Here is a 21,509-nt window from a genome sequence, read left to right as displayed (position 1 = left end):
TTCGTCTTTAATGTTTGTAAATTAATGTTAAACGTGGACATGGAATATAAAATATTTTACAAAATAAATTTTCGTTGCAGTTCTCTTCTACATCTCATTGACATTTGGAAATGGACGTGAGTAGATTTATATTAATATCTATGAAAATTATGAAAAATCAGAATGCAAAAATTTAATTTATAAGTTCAGTATAGGAAAATATGTTCCATCTCAAAATAAATTTGTTGAAAAGAAAATTTATAATTTTTAGTTCAATACGAAACAGCCGTATGATGGTGAATTCAATTCTTAACATAATAAGGAGTTACTTTCAAAACCAATATAAGTGCATCTTTGGTCGGTTTCATGATAACCATTAAAATACAATCTGTAATTTCACGCACGTGAAATTTTTTTCAGTCAAACTGGGATAGATGTTACATAGACAGGAGGCGAATCTTAGTATTCCAGTCAAAATCAGATATATTCAAGTTGTTGCTATTAACAATTACTCAAAAGCCATTCAGAGGCATAGATGTGGTTCTGAAAGTAAGCTCTTCGTACTCGTTGTATTTCAGTTTTTCGTCAGTTTGTAGGCATTTTATTAAAATTAAGTTCTGATAATCGGGCAAACTTTACAATACACAAGCATAAAACATTACAGAACATATCATATGAATCATTTAAATAATAGAATGGATTAATTATCCCTACATTATGGTAGTAACAAATTTATCACTTCTTCCTGGTAAAAATATCAGTATTGATCGTCAAACATTTAATATTCTCTCTCTTTATATTATCTATTTCGAAAATCTTTTATTTTCGTCTTCGTACTTTGGTTGTTTAATTTTCCTGACTTTGTTACAGTTGAACATCTGAACTATTTTATAAAAGTAGGAAACTGTCTTCTCAAGGAAGGTAAAACATTGATGACACTTGATGTGGATGCCTACGACTGTTCGAAGAGGTGTTTTGAATCTTCTGCATGTAAATCCTTCGTGAGCAGAACGATAAGTCCAAGCTGTATTTTATACAAAGATGACGCAACAGAGAAAATGCTAATAGGCGCAACTAATACCGATTTTTATCAGTTGAGAAGATCTGTGCCGACCAATTATACAGACGGTAAAAAAATTTGAATCTTCTGGGTTTATTTCATTCCTTCACTTGTATTCTATGTTTTAGTCTAAAGAGAGACAATACTGTCAGCATTTGAAAAGTTGCTGCGATTTCTCTAGTCTATGTAGATTGGTGTGTGTTGAAGAATTATTGTATAGTTTTGTTCCGGAGTGGTGGTTCTAATAAAGGTTTGACTGATGCGTTTAGCACAGAATTTCGGATTGAGACACGAGATTACCAAAGAGAAAAGAGAAAAGGCAACGTTTTGTCAAAAGGTTGTGTGTTTAGGTTCAGTGAAAGAGAACGTTTTCGTCACGTGACTGTCAGTAAATATTCTCAATATCTTTGATGATGAAAATAATGCATGTCTGGGGTGTAATATATAAATTGTGTGTAGATGACATTAGTCTGTGAGGGAGACGAAAAGATATCTTACACTATATGAGGATATGATACGAGTTTTACTTAAATTACGTAAAATAATTACAGAAGATTAACTGAATGTGTGAAACACAGATTTAATTTTTTTCACGTATAAAATGAAGAAATTTGGAACCAAATTGGGTAACTCATCCATAAACGAATGAAAATCCTCAACCTGGATCAAATCAAAATTGTTCACAATTCTGATCACCTTTCTTTCTATCTTTCTTTCTTTCTATCTTTCTTTCTTTCATTCTTTCTTTCTTTCTTTCTTTCTTTCTTTCTTCCTTCCATCTCTTTTCTCTCGCTTGCTTTATTGTTTCAGATGAAAATCAATCACGTTGTATTTATTATTTTGTAGTTCTACGCCGTACACTTTGCTAATCCAACGCTTCATATACAATATTTTTCGTTTGTAAGCTGGGTTCGTTGCCTCCATTACTAAATTCAAAATAAACAGAATTATTTAGTTTAAACAAAATATCTTCATGTCTGCGTGTACGAGTCAGATTCAATGAGAGAAGGCGTAAGAGAGAGAGAATGTGTGTGTGTGTGTGCGAGTGTGTGTGCGTGTGTGTGCGCGTGCATGTGTATGCGTGTGTGTGTGTGTGTGTGTGTGTGTGTGTGCGTGGGTGTGTGCGTGTTTGAGTGTGTGTTTGTTTGTGTGCTGTTGTCAGTATTTTGATCGGGATCTGTTAAACATATCTTTAGAACCGCTATGTCTAGCAATGATGTCCTTCGCATAAATCTCACTTAATATTTCGAAAGTGTATTCATTTATTTTGCAGTAAAATATTCTTGTTAGTTTTCTTTTTGTCTTTTCTTGTTTGTGAATATTAAACTTTCATTGAATTAAGTTCACCAGCAATCGCCACGTCGTCCTATTCTGTAAGTTAACAAACATCAATATTTCCTGCTGTGACTCTTGCGTTCCGGCGCTCCAAATGTTGCAGCCACTCAGTCTATGGCATGAGTTTAGTTCGAGGTCCCATATATCTTTCAATTAGAAAATTAGAAAATGAAATAAATCTACTACTACTGCTAATAGTAATAATAATAATAATAATAATAATAATAATAATAATAATATTGGCAACAGCGAACCCAGCAGGACAACTGAAAAAAACAACCGTAGAAAACTGGAAGATCTACTGTTTTCTGTGAGTAATTTGAATTTCCCTCAAAATAAGTTTAAAAACGTACATATCTACAGCTCATACAAACGTACACCTAACAAGAAAAATTAGAAACATAAATATCTCCAATTCTGTGTGAACATTTACATTTAGTCGTCTCTCATGACTATAAGAATGTGTAAAATTGCCTTTTAAATTACCTTTTATTGTAACAACACAATTAAATGCACGATAAAAAGTTATGGAATTAAGCACCTACTACTATATACATAAAACTGAATTCAGAAATTTAAAAATATATACATAACATTGAACTCAGAAAGTTTAAAAAAAAAAAAAAATCATCGACGAAAACATCAGATAATATGTGTGAGTGAATATACATATACATATACATATGCATGTGAAGAGGAAGAAAAGAGAAAAGAAAAAGGAAATTAAATAAATAAATGTAAACAGGTTTGACCTTTTACTGACCATTAACGTCCTTTGTCTCCACCATCTGCCGAATCTATTTATAGACCCAAATAGCATGAATTCTTTAACCAACCATTCTCCCACACAATGGCAGTAGGAGTGTTGATGGTGGCTGTGGCTACACATAAAACAATATCATTGATGATGATGATGGTGATGGTGATGTTGCTAATGATGGTGATGGTGGTGAAGGTGATAGTAATAACAATAATAACTGACAGATCCCGTCTTTTTCCCTTTTTTTCTTTTTCTTCCCCGTATTTTATTCTCATTATTTCGAACTAATACAGGCAGAGTGAGCCTTGAAGAAAGGAAGAGGAGGAAAAAAAATGTTCGGAGATAAAACTATCAACAAAAAAAATACAGACGAATATATATCTGCTAGCCTTAAGAAGCTGCGCTATGAGCAATGCTTACATGTAGAGAACCCTAAACTGACAGATCCATCTCCTAATATAAGAATGGAAGCTCGTCATGCTTCAAGGTCAACAAATCAAACAATAAACCGCATTGGTCGTTGCGCGGATTACAAAAGACCACGTACCGAAAATTTAACCAAATTCTGATTGAAAAATCAGCTACTGGATCAATCTTCTCAACACACAGGGGCTGGACGTACCCCACAACCGGAATATTCCAACAGATGGCCATCCATGCTCATCACCAAATAATCAAAAGAAAAAGAAGGAAAAATGGTCTAGGGAAGATATAAAGAAGTTCTTGAGGCCTTCTACCATGCCATATATTTCCCCACAGATAAATCTAACACTGTACAAGCATACTTAAACTGGAGACAGAAACACCCTGAAGTAAGACCCTACATAGACAGTAACAAACTTGCCAACGTCAGCAGAAACATTATAAAAAAAAATTACTGACTGAAGTACAGATTGATCAAGTTAGACAAGCAATATCGGATAAAATGAACGAAGCTGCAGCTAGAGAAGATAATACAGAGGAAATAATTATAGACCAGCCCAGGGCTGATAAAAACGAAGTGAGGATTGAAAGAGTTAGTATAAGTGATAGGCAAAGTGAAATACTCCCTGAACCAATCATAAACACTAAGACAGATGAGCATCAAATAGATAAAGAAAGTCACACAAATATTGACCCACCCAACAGAATACATGAGCTAAAAAATCAAATCATGATTGAATGGCTGAAAATTAAAGAAACCAGCATGGACGAACGTGATACACTCCCTAAAATCCGCAACTCTAACCAAAACATGAAAATAATTGGTAAAATCCGGCTTGCACTTAAGGATATAATTTCAGCTAATGATATTGATGTCACAAACTCAACCACCTATACTATGCATCCGCGAAAATCTCAACGATCCTATGCGGTGTAAAGATTAGAAAACCGCAACATTCCCACAAAAAGCCTTCTGGCAAGAGCGTCTGCAACAACAAATTAAAATATTTAGATCTGACATTAAATATTTGAAAATCCTTAAGGCTCACAAGACTACCAAACCTACAAAAACCCAAAATTAATGAAAAAATACAATATGAAAACTATACTTGATATTGATGCCACCATAGAAACCATCAAACAAAGGTATCTGCCAAAGCTGCCCGCATAGCGAGGTATGAAAAGCGTGTTAGATTTTTCAAGGACAACAACATGTTCAAAAATAACCCCAAGAATTTTTACAGGAAGATAGGAAAAACAGCGTTTACTGCAAGGTCTGTACCATCAAAAGAAGAAGTGCAGGGATTTGGGAATAAAATTTGGGCAGAAGAAAAAACACACAACGAAAAGGCCCCTAGATTGACAGAATATCTACAGAATTGGACCCCTTAGAAGAGCAAAAGTGAGAGGGTGTCAAGGTAGAAGATATAAGATCTGCTCTCAGGAGGTCAAGCAAATGGAAGTCTCTAGGAAAGGATAAAATTCCTAACTTCTGACTGAATGCCTTCCCAGAGAGCCATGAACTGCTAACAGAACTGTACAATGATGTTTTGAAACACCCTAGTAGGATGCCTGCTTGGCTAGTTAATGGGTTAACATTCCTGCCTCCAAAAAGTGAAGAAACAAATGAACAAAAAAACTATAGACCCATAACCTGCTTAACAACTATGTACAAAACGCTAACATCTGTCCTGACGGAATATACCTATAGTTTTTTAACAGACAGCATCATATTCCCTAATGAACAAAAAGGATGTAAACGTGGATCCTACGGCTGTAAAGACCAACTACTCATCAATAAGATGATCTTAGAAGATTGTCACAAACGACACAAAAACTTATCAATAGCCTGGATAGACTATAAAAAGGCTTTTGATAGCCTATCACATAGCTGGATTAGGAAATGCCTGGAAATGTATAAGATAGCACCTACTCTGCGAAACATCTTGACTGTAAGTATGAGATCATGGAGAACCACACTAACTCTGAACAGGGACAATGAATCCCTAAATGCTGGTGATGTAAAAATTTCGTGTGGCATTTTCCAGGGTGACTCACTGTCACCACTCCTCTTTTGTTTATCTTTAATACCTCTCTCAAAGCTGCTCAATGACGCGCAGTACGGGTATAACATGTTTGATAAAAATATAAATCATCTCATTTACATGGATGATTTAAAGCTTTTTGCAAAACATGACCAACAACTCAAGGGCTTACTAGCGATAGTCAAACAATTCAGTGACGACATCAGAATGCAATTCGGCCTCGATAAATGTGCAAAAGCTACCTTTATCAAAGGAAAAATGACAGAAACATCTAACGTTAACCTTGACCAGCAGAATGTCATAAAAGAACTAGACCCAGCGGAGAGCTACAAGTACCTAGGGGTAATTGAAGGGAACGGAATAAGGCATTCAGAGATGAAGAAAAGGATCAGGAGAGAGTGTTATCGAAGAGTGAGAGCAATACTCAAGACAGAGCTGAATGCAAGAAACAGGATCGAAGCGATCAATGCATTAGCCATACCAGTCGTGACTTACAGTTTCAATATTGTTAACTGGTCAATTACTGAAATATGTAATCTTTACAGAAAAATACGAAAACTGTTGACAATGCATAGAATGCACCACCCTAAGGCAGATACAGAACGACTTTATCTGCCAAGAAAAGAGGGAGGCCGTGAGGACTCTGAGGACTGGATGTTAAAACTTGTCTCAAAACATGAAAAAACAAGAAAGCATCATACTCAGTCACAAAACAGGCAAAGGAATATCTAAGTGAATTCCGAATACAACCAATTTCGGAATTAGAGATAGACATACAAGAAACAAGCACAGAAAAAGCTAGGCGCATGAAAACCCGTGCCAAAACTGCGGCCTTAGATATTCTGAATAATAAATGGCAAGAAAGACCTCTCTATGGCAAATACCCAAAGAGAGCGAATAATGCAGATATTGACAAAGCCCTGACCCATCAATGGCTAATGGCCTCTGGCTTAAAATCTGAAGCAGAGGGGTTTATCATAGCAGCTCAAGATCAATGCCTACCAACAAGAAACTACCAGGCCAACATATTAAAGAACGGCAGTAGCCCAACATGTCGTGTATGCCGACAACAAAATGAAACCATTGATCATGTTGTCTCCAAATGCAGTCTTCTAGCGCCTACAGAGTACCTCAACAGGCATGACAGAGCTGCACAATATATTCACTGGGTAATTTGCAAAAACCTGGATTTGCCCCATGAAAAAAACTGGTGAGAACACAATCCACCTCCAGTGCTTGAAAATGACCACATCTCACTCCTCTGGAACTTCACCATTCAAACTGACAGGCAGATAGATGCAAATAGGCCAGACATCATATTGAAAGACTTCAGACAAAGAACATGCCTCCTCATTGATATGACTGTCCCAATCGATATAAACGTATCTGTCAAGACCTACCAAAAACTGAGCAAATATAAAGATCTTGAAATAGAAATCAGCAAAATGTGGAAGCTGAAGACTAAAACAATACCTGTTGTCATAGGTGCCCTGGGAATGATAGCGAAAGGGACTGATTGCTACCTAACTCAGATACCAGGAAACCCCAAAATGGCAGAAATTCAAAAGATAGTGCTCATGGGAACTGCTCATATCCTACGCAAAATACTCTCTATGTAATCCCAAGGTTTAAAACAAACTTTTTTAAAATTTTTTTTATGTATTAGACATTCACTAGTACAACACCAAAAAAAAACCCAAATATATGGCACAGAACTTCCAACCTGTTGTCCCTTGAGGTCTCTGGGTGAGACTTGGAGCCAACTTGTACAGACATAAAGCAAAAGTCAAACATAGAATAATAATAATAATAATAATAATAATAATAATAATAATAATAATAATAATAATAACACCGGGGACGGAAGAGAACACCGGGAACGGAAAAGAACACCGGGAACGGAAGAGAGAACACCGGGGACGTTTAAGATGTAAGTAGGAAAATACAGAGCTCCGAAATCTATCCACAAACATCGAAAACAAGGACATCCTATGGAGCCAAAGATTTACTAACAAAGAATTGGACTGTATCCGAGTAAGTAATACTAATTGAAATTTATTACTATTTTTGAAACGAAATGATGTATTTTGACTCGATATTATCTCCACCTCTAACACAACACATGTAAACATGCGTGGAACATCACGATCATCCCCGACCCCAAACACCATGTACAAAGGAACTACGAAGAAATTAAATGCCACCGATACTATTCAACCCAAGAATAACAATCGAGCGGTACGTACATTAAACTTACAACAAAAAATGTACGAAAAACTACACGTGCGAAATAATGTGACAACAGAAATAAACGGACCGGTACCCTACGAAAATGACGACCGTCAAAATAATGGGCCGGACGTTGTACCTCATGTCCCGCAAATAAAACCCAAAAGACGTAAATGGACACGTGAGGAATACATTTCTATCTTACACGCATACTTCACAGCAGTACTCTACCCAAAAAATAAAAATACAACAACACACATATAAAATATGGAAGGAAAATATTAGAGATATAGACTTGGATACAGCAATGAACCCTAATAAATTAGCTAACGTACGAAGATACATTCTCAACACAAAACAAATATCAGAAATAGAAATAGAACACCTAAAAGAAAACATACACCAGGAAAATGTAGATAGAAGCCACACAACAATGCCCAATAATATAAACACTGAAACTGTAAAACACGAAGACAAACGCAACATTCCCACAAACACGATGTAAACAACGAAGGGGAGCCTAATGATTATGATAATATAAAAAATAAAATAATCAAAGAACTGAAAACCACAGAGCTCAAAATGGACCACCGACCATACCTCCCAAGAATCAAAATAAACAAAATAACAACACCAATTATAAACAGCATAAACCTAGCCGTCACTGAACTGATAGCCACTGAAACAAAAAAAAGTGATATCACTGAGCTAAATAACCTAATATACGCAGCAGCCACTGCAGCCACAAAAGAAGCTGGATACTCACCCAAACCCGCCCAAACAGGAGTACCACCACCCAAACAAACCCTGTGGATAAATAACATCCAAAGCAAAATAAAAAAAATTAGAAAAGACCTGTCGATTCTTAATGAAATCAGCAAACAATCAACGCTACTGAGCAACAAAAAGAGAACAAAAATACTCCGCAAATATAACATCACACAGAAAGATTTGCCTGAAATAAAAGAAAAGCTGAAGCAAGATATCCTTGCCAAAGCACAAAGGATCTGCCGGTACGAGAAACGCCAACGCTTCTTTGAAGAAAACAAAAAGTTCAACTCCAACCCCAAAAGTTCTACCAAGAACTGGGAAAAAATAAAATAGAAGTCACTGCAGCACCAACGGCAGAAGAATTGGAAGAATTCTGGGGAGAAATATGGTCGGCGAACGAACCACCAAAAAAAGGAGTATCAGAATAACAAACTCGGCATCTGAGCAACTTTGGACCCCCATAACAACTGAAGAGGTCACCCAGGCACTGCAAAAACTAAGCAACTGGAAGGCACCTGGGCATGACAAGATCCCCAACTTCTGGTTGAAATATCTAACAGGAATGCACAAAAAGCTGGCTGAAAACTTTAACAACGTACTAGCAGAGCCAGAGACAATGCCTGAATGGCTCACGAAGGGGAAAACCATCTTAATTCCCAAATCAAATGAAACAGAAAAACCAGAAAACGACAGACCAATAACCTGCCTCCCTACTATGTTCAAGGCATTTACTGAAGTGATATCACAAAGGCTGAACAAGCACTTGGACGAAAACAAACTGTTCCCAGAAGAGCAGAAAGGATGCCGCAAAGGCTCATATGGCTGTAAAGATCAACTAATGATTAAAAGCCATAACTGAAGACAGCCACAGAAAGAAGAAAGGCCTCAGTATGGCCTGGATTGACTACAAAAAGGCGTTTGATAGCATCCCCCACACATGGATCCTCGAAACACTAGCCATTAACAAAGTAGCACCAACAATCATAAAATTCATAGAGCACTCTATGAATAAATGGCAAACAGTCCTACACCTCCAAACAAAAGAGGGACTCTGAAAACCAAAGACATCCCCATTAGAAGAGGAATATTCCAGGGAGACACGCTCTCTCCACTCCTTTTCTGCTTGGCACTGTCACCTCTATCTGATATGCTAAATAGAACTGGATGCGGATATAAATGTTACGGCAAAACGATCAGCCACCTTTTATATATGGATGACCTAAAACTATACGCTGCAAATGACAAACAGCTGGAAACACTATTAAAGACAGTTCATGGATTTACCAAAGAAATAGATATGAAATTTGGATTAGAAAAATGCGCCAAAGTAACCATGAAAAAAGGAAAACTAGTTAAGAGTAGCAACATCACACTAGATAAAACTAATGAAATAAAAGAATTAGACCAAAGCCAAACTTACAAATACTTAGGAATCCATGAACTAGATAAGACACAACACACACAAATGAAAGAGAAAATAAAAAAGAATATTATAGACGAGTTAGATCAATACTAAACACAGAGCTCAATGCTAAAAACAAGATAATAGGTATCAACACTTTAGCTGTTCCAGTTATAAGTTACAGCTACAATATCCTTAACTGGACACAAAATGAACTGACCAAAATAGATAGGAAAACAAGAAAAATACTGACAGGATCTAGGATGCATCACCCAAACTCTGACATAGAAAGACTATATATACAACGTATAGAAGGTGGTAGAGGCCTTATACAGCTGGAAAACTATTATAAAATAACCACCATATGAAAACTGATCCAGATTATAAAATAACCACCATAGGAAAACTGATCCAGATAGCGGCAAAACACGAGCAAAACAAAAACTTCTCAGTATTTAAGGAAGCTGACAAATACAAACAAGAAATCATACCACCTAATAAACATGAAGAAGAAGAAGATGAAGAAACAACAAAAGCTATAAAACAAATGAAATCCAAACTAAAAATAGAACAGCAACGAACCATGATAAAACGATGACAAGAAAAGCCCCTTCATGGTAAATACTGGACTAAACTAAACGCAAAAGAAATAGACAAAGAAAAATCCCAGCAATGGTTGAGAAGCTCAGGACTCAAAGCAGAAACAGAGGGATTTTTAATTGCAGCACAAGACCAAAGCCTCCCCACCAGAAATTACCAAAAACATGTAATGAAAAGAAATATTACAAGTAACTGCAGAATATGTGGAGATGGACAAGAAACAAAAATCATATTATCTCTAGCTGCCCAGTCCTGGCTAAGAAGGAATATATTCACAGACATGACAGAGTTGGAACCTACATACATTGGAATAACAACAGAAAAAAGATGGTATAGGCACACACCAGAAAAGGTCACAGAAAACGAGAAAGCAACCATACTCTGGGATATGCCGATACACACAGATAGAGAAATTAAGGCCAACAGACCAGATATAGTTGTCAGAGATCATGAAGAAAAAAAATGCTTTCTAATTGATGTATCAATACCGGCTGATGACAACGTGTCTCTAAAAGAAATGGAGAAACTCTCAAAATACAAAGACCTGGAAATAGAGGTAACTAGAATGTGGAATCTGAAAACAGAAACAATTCCTATCATTAGGCATGATAAAAAAATATTCAGACAAATACATAACAAAAACGCCAGGACTTACAAACACATATAACATACAGAAAATTGCACTACTAGGCACTGCACACATCCTACGCAGAACACTTTCCATACAATAACCATCAGAGCATCACAACAAATCACAGCACATACCCAAGGCACACAGAGCTGTGCTCGGTAGTGAAGTGAAAGCACGCTATAAAAATAAAACTACTGAATAATAATAATAATAATAATAATAATAATAATAATAATAATAATAATAATAATGATGATGATGATGATGATGATGATGATGATGATGATGATGATGATGATGATGATGATGATAATAATAATAATAATAATAATAATAATAATAATAATAAGAATAATAATAATAATAATAATAATAATAATAATAATAATAATAATAATAATAATAATAATAATAATAATAATAATAATAATAATGAATCTCCAATTATACCACTCTAATGGAGTACTTGCCTCAGAAAATATAAACATCACTGTGGAATTTTTCAAGGTGACTCACTTTCACCTTTAATATTCTGCATAGCCCTAATACCCCTTACAAGTGAATTAAACAGAACAGGGTATGGGTATAAAATTGCCAATAAAAATATAAGCCATCTATTTTATATGGATGACTTAAAACTTTATGGTAAAGACAATAATGAACTTGAAGGCCTATTGCGCACTGTGAAAGCATTCAACGATGACATCGGGATGGAGTTTGGACTTGAGAAGTGTGCCAAGCCCACTTTCCAGAAAGGGAAAGTGAAGACCACAAATTCAGTCGTGTTAGATGTTGACACAGTCATAAGAGAGCTTGAGCAAGAACAAACATACAATATTTAGGGATAAATGAAGGCTCTGGTATTCAGCATGCAAGCATGAAGAGAAGATCAGGAAGGAATGTTATAGGAGAGTTCGTGCAGTCCTGAAATCTGAACTAAATGCTCGTAACAAGGTGTTAGCTATAAATTCCTTAGTAGTTCCAGTTGTTACTTATAGCTACAATGTGTTGAACTGGAATATGAGTGAAGTAAAGAATATAGATAGGAAAATACGCAAGCTGCTGAGTTGTAATAGGATGCACCACCTAAAGGCAGACGTAGATCGCCTTTACCTTCCCAGAGCCCAAGGAGGTCGAGGCCTGATCCAATTTGAACTAGCTTACAAAACAACCACAATTGGACTGGCCAAATATCTCGAAATAACGAATGATTGGATGCTAAAGCTCGTGGAAAATCACGAGAGACGAAAGAAGCTTCATTCTATCATAAAGGAAAGCAAAATATTTGCTATTGATCTCGTGCAGGATACCCAAACTGAACAACCCGAGGGAAGTACGGCAACTATTGTTGCAAAGAAGGTGGTAATAATGGCAACGAAAAAAGCGCACGAGCAATTGGCTGATAGGTGGGAGGAGAAACAAGCAAACATTGACCAGAAGCAAACCCATCAGTGGCTACGGAGCTCAGGGCTAAAAGCAGAGAGCGAAGGTTTCATCCTGGCTGCTCAAGATCAAAGCCTATTAACCCGGAACTACCAGGCCAATGTGATGAAAAATGGAGCAGACCCAAAATGCCGATTCTGCAACATGATTGAAACAGTGAACCACCTAATCTCTGGATGTAAAGTCTTAGCACCAGTGGAGTATAAATTAAGACAAGACAGAGTTGGCCAATATCTACACTGGCTAATAAGACGGCATTACAATATCAAAACTGCCGACAAGTGATATAATCACCACCCTGAGGCTGTAACTGAAGGAGAAAATGTAACCATTCTGTGGGACTTTCCAGTACATACAGACCGAACCATCAAGGCCAATAAACCAGATATTGTTGTGAAAGACCAAAACAATAAAGTTTGCTTATTGATCGACATGAGCATCCCCTGTGATCATAATATCTCAGCGAAAGAGTTTGACAAGCTCAGAAAATATAAAGACCTACTCATTGAAATTGAGAAAATGTGGCATCTCAAGGCGGTTACAATACCAGTGATCGTAGGAGCACTAGGAATGATCAAGAAGGGAACCGAAAATTACATGAGAATGATCCCTGGCTTACCATCCCTGCAAGAAGTGCAAAAGATTGTCTTAACTGGTACATCACACGTATTGAGAAGAGCATTATCGATGTGAGAACTGTTGCTGCTCATGTATTTTAATATAACTTTAAAAAAAAAATTTTTTTTAAACGAACGAACTATTGAGTTTGGTTTAATGGCCTACCAATGTATTCTATGAGTTTCTTTGTCCTAGGAGTCGGGAAGACGCTCGGCAAGAAATGGAAGCAAATTTGAAAGAAGAAAAAAAGTAATAATAATAATTATTATTATTATTATAATTATAATTATAATTTCCAGTTAGGCACTTTACCCACTTGTTCCTTTCCTCGTAATTCAGTCTTGATAGTTCCTATCCATATTGCATCCCTTTTATGCACCAGACTGTTTCCCCATAATCCGCTCCAGAACTCCTTGGTTTGGTTTGCATCAGGAGCAACATTTTCCTTATTGTCTCCTTCTAACGTTTGGAAGAATTGTTTCGGGTTAGTTTTGAAAAATCTGTTCTCCTCGAACTGCATATTTCTGTTCACAAATCATCTGACCTTCAAGCTTTTTGCCATGATCCTTTGTTTTAACTGCTCTATTACTGCATCAAATCCGTTCTTCCGTATTCTATATTCCTTCTCTAATTCTTCTCGGTCTTTCTTTTTCCCATTTTTCCTGTTTCCTCTTAACCATTGCTCAATTTTTTTCTAAGTCTTACTTTGCCCGTATTAATGCGTCGTTTCTTTTGCTCCACCATTTTCTGTTCTCCTCAGCTAGTAGCGCATAGCTCGAAGATTCCTTGTTTGTTTTATGTCATCTATCTGGACGAATGGTATGACAGTATTTATATTTTGGGGTACTTTAATTATCATTCTCCTAACTTATTATTATTATTATAATTATTATTATTATTATTATTATTTTCATTTTTATTAGCATATTCTTTCACTTCTGTTTCCATTTCTTGCCGAGTGTCTTCCTGACACATGGGGCAGTGAAACGTATTGTTTACATTGGTAGGCCATAAAAACAAACACACCAGATTATTCATTTACAGAGTCAAGTGATAGAGAAAAAGAGGAAGACATTATTTTTGTTGTTATTGTTGTTGTGTCTTTACCCAATATTTTTCATTTATTTATTATTTTTCATTAATCCAAAATAAAACGAAAACGAAAAGAAGGAAAAACTTCATTTGTCCATTTTCTCCTTTCAGGAAAATGTCCGTTGGATATAGTTGACAGTGCTTATCTCCCTAGTCGCAATGACGTCGGTGGATTGCATGGTCTTAATTATACGACATGTTTGTACAGCTGTGAAACAAAACCAAATTGTCAGTCGTTTGACTACCAAATATATACAAAAAAATGCTTTTTGTCAAGTAAAACTCATTCTGATCACTTTTTGAAGTTTGGGACAAATGGTGTTTACACTGAATTAAACAAAAGTAAGTGCAAAGTTGCTTTATATTTTATCGGACTTTTAGTCACAGTATATTTGGACGATACTGAGGCCCCACCTTTAGCTTATTATGTTATTCCAATAATTTCTTTGGCCTTAAAGGATGTGAGTAAACTGATGGACTAATTAAATACCAAACTATTGATCACTCATACACACACACACACCACACACACACACACACACACCATATATATATATATATATATATATATATATATATATATATATATATATTTGTTTGTACTCCACCTGCCTTCGTCTTTTGTTTATTTTGGTAAACTTTCCCGTTATATATATATATATCGGAGTAAATACGCTGAGCAGTGTTTACGTATAGTCACAATTAGGTTAGTTGAAATATGTTTGTCATATATTTCAACTGCTAAAGACAAATACACCGTGGAGAAATAAATGTGAACGGATCGAATAAATGTAAACTTTTTTTGGCTAAAAAAAAATTGCAGATTATGTTCAAATCCAAGATCCCTAACTCTCTATTGAACCCCAGGTCAGAAATTTCAGTGGTTGCATGCATATGTATAAATATTTCTTGAAGAACTGGAAACTTCCACCTATTTCTGACTGGCTTGTTATCTTTTTCAGCCGTATCTTTCAAGGTGTCAGTAGCATAGCTCTTTTACCTTTTTTACATTATATTTTTGACAGTTTAGTTTCTATTTTCGTTTTCCGTTGTTTACTGTCTGCGTTTTTATATGGTGCCTTCTCAGTTTTTTCGCGTTTCTACTATTATTCAATTTCTTTCGTTCGTTATAATATTTGGTTTGCGCCTGAAGAATATGTTTGAGTGTTCTCAACATATGAAACTATTAGTAGCGCTTTAATAATGTATTGTGACCTTTAAAGGAATAATATTTATCTTTCACTATACGGATCAGCACATTACATATAAAAGTTCAATTAAAGGTTAAACTTCATTAACGGATAATAAAATCCAATAAATATAAAGGTTTATTGCCTATTGGAAAAAGTATTGGATATTGCATTTAATATTCAACTGTAAGATGAACCGAGATTTTTATATATTTAAGAAAATAAGAAAATAGAGATAAATAGAATAATAATTATTTATTAATTACAAAATTGGATATCGTCTCTGACACTGTTTCGATTCAAGACTTTAGAAATCAATCAGTATAATTAAAAAGATTTTAAAGTTGAATCCCATCAGAGGTGGGGAAAGATATACCTTTACATTTTCATATTATTGTGTGTTGAGTGTAGGGAGCAAAACTTTCCGATGTGATTCAACTTTAGTATGTTTTTAATTATACTAATTAATTTCTAAAGTCTTGAATCAAAACAGCTGTCAGAAATGATGTCCAAATTTGTAATTAATAAATAATTATCATTTCATTTATCTCTGTTTTTTTATTTTCTGATATACAGATAGATAGATAGATAGATAGATAGATAGATAGATAGATAGATAGATAGATAGATAGATAGATAGATAGATAAATATAGATATATGGCAAATGAAAGACGGAAGATGGAATATACGAGAATTTATTATCAATAGCGACATTTGTTTCGACCGTGCTTTACCAGTGAGCTATCAGGTGTAAACCGTTCGCATTATTATCTAACACACACACACACCACACACACACACACACACACACACACCACACACACACACACACACACACACACATATATATATATATAATATATATATATATATATATATACTGGGTGCGGCATCTAAATTATGCAAATGAAAATAACAGTTCTTTAAAGTAAAGAATATTTCTCAACATAATGTGGCTGTCCTGGAAAGGACATCGTTTCCAGATGGCTATACGACACAATATCTGTGTCCTTATATTTTCGAACAGCGAGTCCAGCACTCCCATCCACCACAGGAAGATATAACGACACAAATATTGTGTCGTATAGCCATCTGGAAACCATGTTTCCTGAGGCTAACAACAGTAACAATTGTCCCTTCCAGGACAGCCACATTATGTTGGCAAATAGCCTTTACTGAAAATAACACTAACATCTCAGTTTAACATATTTACCAAAATTACATAAAAATATCTTAAAATACTAAAGAGTTAATTTATTCAATAAAATTGCCATTGGCTTCAACCACATCCTCCAGACGACTTTGGAATCTTCTGCAACTCTTCTGGGCGGGCTTCTTGCCCAAAATATAAACAACTATACAGCTGATCTGAGAGGAGGCAAGAGTTGGGGCAAGGTTTCCCATAACGTATCGGTAAGTTGACTTACGATCAATTTCGCACAGATTTCAAACACATGGCTGAGAAACTAGATGTCGTAGCAAACGCAAAGGACCACGGTAATAGGGCAGCCTGCTCGGTATTTTGGTCTACCACCGACCGACAAAATGCTAAGACTTGGCGGAAACAGGAAGAGTAGCTAAAAGCTGCTAAACGTATCAAACACTGCCTCCGTAGGGGATTCATAAAGTGGTCTGAACTAGAAGAAGAATTAAAAACATGAGGTTTAGACCAAAGAAGATCGAGCTTTTCAGTATCCACTAAAATGGTTATGCACCGTTCAAGACTTATAGCAATGGACTGAGATATCAACGATTTTAAAGGGTAAACATCACGGTGTCCCATATTTATGAGGAGAAATAAAAATGTTCCCTGAATGAATGAGAAGATCAAATCCTTAAGTTTCATAGGTATGCCATCTGTGCAGGGAAACAAATTAATTTTGAACTTTCACAGATAGTAAATATGGTCGAAGTCTCTTCGACATCTGATGTGCCCAGGAGAAGTCTTGGGATGTTGTTACACCATTTATATCTTGAATTCTTCGACATATATCGCGACGGATGTACTGCAAAATGTCCGGCAGGAAAAATTATGTTCATCAATGCATCGATCTCATCAGGAAGGATATATATAACAGTGCGTCCATCGAAATATATGTAGAAGAATTCTACATACATACCTCAGTATGTATGGTCCTTGTTATAAGGTATACGGTAGTAGGTAATTTAAAGGTAAAACGGTGGTTTAATATATATAAAGACGATAAGAAATGGAGCAATAAATAACAGTGATAAGTAAATCATTGGTGTTTTAAAGTCATTATTTAATTAAGATGAGAATATGCTTAGAGTTGTTTCAGTATATCAAGCTGGGGTAAATTTGCATTTACCTCATTGCAATTGATAGACATCATCATAACGATTATATGGCAAAGATGAATAGAAGGAAAATAGAAAGAAAATGTAAGGAAAGGAAAGGAAAAACTGGAAGAATGTTTGTTAGTTCAATAGTCTTAGATTTTAGGGAGGTCCTTAATTCAGTATACCAGTTGGAGGATAGAAGAGAAGAGAGTTAGTTAAATCCTTGGTCTTATAATTAATTAGTCTCATAATTCCAAATTCCACGTGTCCGTAGGTTCTAACATCTAATGCTAATTACTAGTTGACCGCCGGTGTAATCCGAGTGACTTATCGCTATTGGAGATATCCGTTGTAGTTATTTGGACCTACGTAACACTAATTTATAGCTTGTAAGTTAGTTCCTGTATTTTCAATGGAAGCCGTAGTATAAGGATAAAGTTATTATTTAAAATATGTACGATATAGTGTGTATAATGGGCTAAGTAAAGGAACAATAGAAAGGGTTGAAGAGTGCATAGAAAAACAAGATCGATGGGAAAATTATAGCATTAAAATGAATCGGTCGTCTAGTTATTAAATGAAATTAAATTATAGGAAAATACCGTAGTATGTAAAATAAGTATACAGTTGAGTAATTAGTTTATAATGAGGAGTGGAGTTGAGTAGTGCTAATTGGTACGTGGAACAGTTAAGGGGAGGTAATAAGAGGTTAAACAGGTTCGCTTATAACCTGTAAAATGAGGATTAGCGATATTTCGTGGATAAATAGGGTTTGGCGATATTCGTTGGAAGAGAGGCGTGAAATTATTTTGCTGTTGCTTTGTACTAGTCCTCTTTTAATAAAGTTGGGATGGTTACTCAATGCGTTTATATATTTAAGGTTTGTATTCGATTTTATGTAGGGTTCATGTTGTCCTGTGGTTAGGCTGCAATAAGCGTCTAAGTAGTTTATAGAAGTATGTTCCTTTTCTATAGTAATAGTTAGGCCAAAATGTTTTCTTGGTGAGTTCTAATCTCCTATTTGAGATGTTTTTCAATATAAATAGTGCGTCATACCTGTAGAGACAACCCTTGATCTCCGAGAATTCTTCCTGTAAATTTGATAAGTAAATTCCTACTAAGTCAGTTATCTGTGATGAATCTGGTGCTCGCATAGTGATATCGAAGTTATTAGGCGTGTCCTTCCTTACCTATAGTTTGTTATCGAAATTCATTATGGATTCTCTCGCTTCTAAGATTACTTTAATTTCATTCATCGCTAGTTGATCCACTTTTCACTGCAATTTATTAGTCCATTTCTTATCGTATATATATATATATACATATTTATATATATTAATAAGGATAATATCGATATTTAAATATCGATCTTATCAAGTAGCCATCATGGGAATAAATACCATACAAAGGTAATAATTATTTAAAACTATAAATTAAGGTACCTGAGAGATACCACCATGCTGAAATACCAGTCAAAACCCTGGCCCTAAAACCACCTTAAATGTTCATATCGCGCCCATAGAGAAGACAGAGAGACAAAATAAACTAGCAATATATATATATATATATATATATATATATATATATATATATATATATATATATATATATATATATATATATATGTATGTATGATTGTATGTATGTATGTATGTATGTATGTATGTATGTATGTATGCATGTATGTATGTATGTATGTATGTATATGTATATGTATGTATATTATCGTATTATTAATTAAATTTCATGGATAGACTTTATAAATAATTAATGCAGCGCTACGCGAGTTTCCACAAATCACAGTTTTCTTGCGATCATAGTCCGTATTTCGTAGTATGATGGACGTCGGGTGGATCATAGTTCCTGCGTTCATTTCATCATTTTTATTCCATTCCAGAACTTTGGAATGACTTCAGACAGTCACATACACTGGAGAAGATTAATTCCGTCGGTTGTGGTGTAAGAGTTCTCGACTCTTATTATTTCGTTGAAAGTAAGACCGTTTTTATTGAGGTTTTTTGTGTGTGTTCTTTGTTTCTGTTTCTTGTTCATCATCTTTAATTCATTGATCTTCTCTCTCCTGTTCTTGTCGGCAAATTATTAAATTAATAAATATCTCTTTCTTCCTCATTGCATCATTACTGCTACCTAGAGTTTTAATACTTAGTTAAATAGATTAGCAGTGAATTAATAATTAATACCCTTGCAAATGATCCACAGGTACATTTAAAATCTGCTAGATGGATTAATATTAATTATTAATTTGCCCAGAAATCCCCCAATACAACTCGCTGATAATACGAGAATCTCTCTACGTCCGAGATCATCAGCTACATACCCCTTCTCATTCTCCCGCCATACGTGCTATTTCACCAGCCAGATTCTTCATCAATTATTATTCCGATACTTCCTTTCTAGATTAGGTAACATTCAGGAATTCACTCCCTACTCACGCTAACTTAAAGATGCCCAAACGGAACATCAATAAAATCGATCTATCGAATCATTAGACCATATCTATTCGTTTCCCTTGTGCCTTGTCACTGAAGAGAAATAATTTCATTTATGTTCTTGTATTTCTTGTGATTTCGCTTTCATTTTTTATTGCAGAAAAAGTAATTAATGATTCGACTGCTTATTCAACTTTTTCCTTCAAACAAAATCCATATCACAACCTTGTAACCGAGGCCCAGGTGGATGCTCACTCGGTTCTGGATTGTTCACGTTTATGTATGGTATCTTCTACATGTACCGCCTTTTCATATACTAACACTAAGTGCGTGCTAAAGAAACTGGTCTGAACTTTAATGGAATTCACCCCAAAATTATTTACTTCTCCATGAAATGTGAGCAAGACTCCAACGGATCACGTTTGCTAATAATAATTCTATCAGATAAAATGCGTGTTTCATTGTGAATAAACTCAATTTAATTCAGTTAATTCTTTTGTTAATTTATATTTATTCCTAACGTTTTTCGTTCTAAATTAGTCTTCTCTTATAAATCCATTCGCACATTTGAAGGTTTATAAGATTATTAAATTTACTTGAGTACCAATGAAGCAATTGGGTGTTATTTCATCGACCTTCAAAGAATGAAACACTAAGTTAACCTGGACAGCATTTTGTTTCAAAACGTAACGGGTCTTAACTAAATTCTAGAAGCAGTTAAATCGAATCTTTAACACTTCTTACCCATCATCTAAATAATATATGAGATAAAATAATTGCATTTGATTGATTTCTCTTAAAAAGTGAAATCATTTGTTATTCAAACTAAAAAAAAAGAAAGAAAACAAATTAAAGAAAAATAACATGGAAAACTTTTCTGAAGAATATGGTAAATAGTCTACGGGAATTATTGTACGGCCATTGCAATGTAAGTAAGCACCGAAAACCTTAGGTAATATGATTGTTAATTTGAGTTTTACCTCTGGTCTCTCAGAAACTATTTAAGTTGGCAAGTCTAAATTAATTTTATCAAGGATTACAAAGTGAAATTAAAATAAAAAATTTATGTTCTTCTCTATGGATGAAATTTTGCTTCAGCAACTTACTTGCAGCTTATTAGCAGAGTGAAATACAGTTAAAACGAAAATAAGAAATCAGTCATACGAAAAACGAAATTTA

General features: G+C 35.0%; 1 protein-coding gene across 1 annotated transcript; it reads left to right on the top strand.

Annotated features, from left to right (window-relative positions):
• The first annotated feature begins 945 nt into the window (after window positions 1-945).
• LOC118761475 lies at window positions 946-20,727 on the top strand. The gene is made up of 4 exons (XM_036499371.1): window positions 946-1,107; window positions 14,500-14,730; window positions 19,778-19,873; window positions 20,491-20,727. The coding sequence occupies exons 1-4, from the start codon at window positions 1,038-1,040 to the stop codon at window positions 20,679-20,681; spliced, it is 588 nt and encodes a 195-aa protein (XP_036355264.1). The 5' UTR covers window positions 946-1,037; the 3' UTR covers window positions 20,682-20,727.
• Window positions 20,728-21,509: the final 782 nt, after the last annotated feature.

This window comes from Octopus sinensis, unplaced genomic scaffold, assembly GCF_006345805.1.
Source record: "Octopus sinensis unplaced genomic scaffold, ASM634580v1 Contig13813, whole genome shotgun sequence".
NCBI classification, from domain to species: domain Eukaryota; kingdom Metazoa; phylum Mollusca; class Cephalopoda; order Octopoda; family Octopodidae; genus Octopus; species Octopus sinensis.
This window is presented reverse-complemented; position numbering and strand designations above follow the sequence as displayed.

What these genes read in the sequence shown, in the direction of transcription:
- LOC118761475 (XM_036499371.1), top strand. Translation starts at nt 1,038, where the DNA reads ATGCTAATAGGCGCAACTAATACCGATTTTTATCAGTTGAGAAGATCT. An exon ending in GCCGACCAATTATACAGACG is followed by an intron (nt 1,108 to 14,499) that starts GTAAAAAAATTT and finishes TTCTCCTTTCAG; the next exon opens with GAAAATGTCCGTTGGATATA. An exon ending in CTCTTATTATTTCGTTGAAA is followed by an intron (nt 19,874 to 20,490) that starts GTAAGACCGTTT and finishes TTTTTATTGCAG; the next exon opens with AAAAAGTAATTAATGATTCG.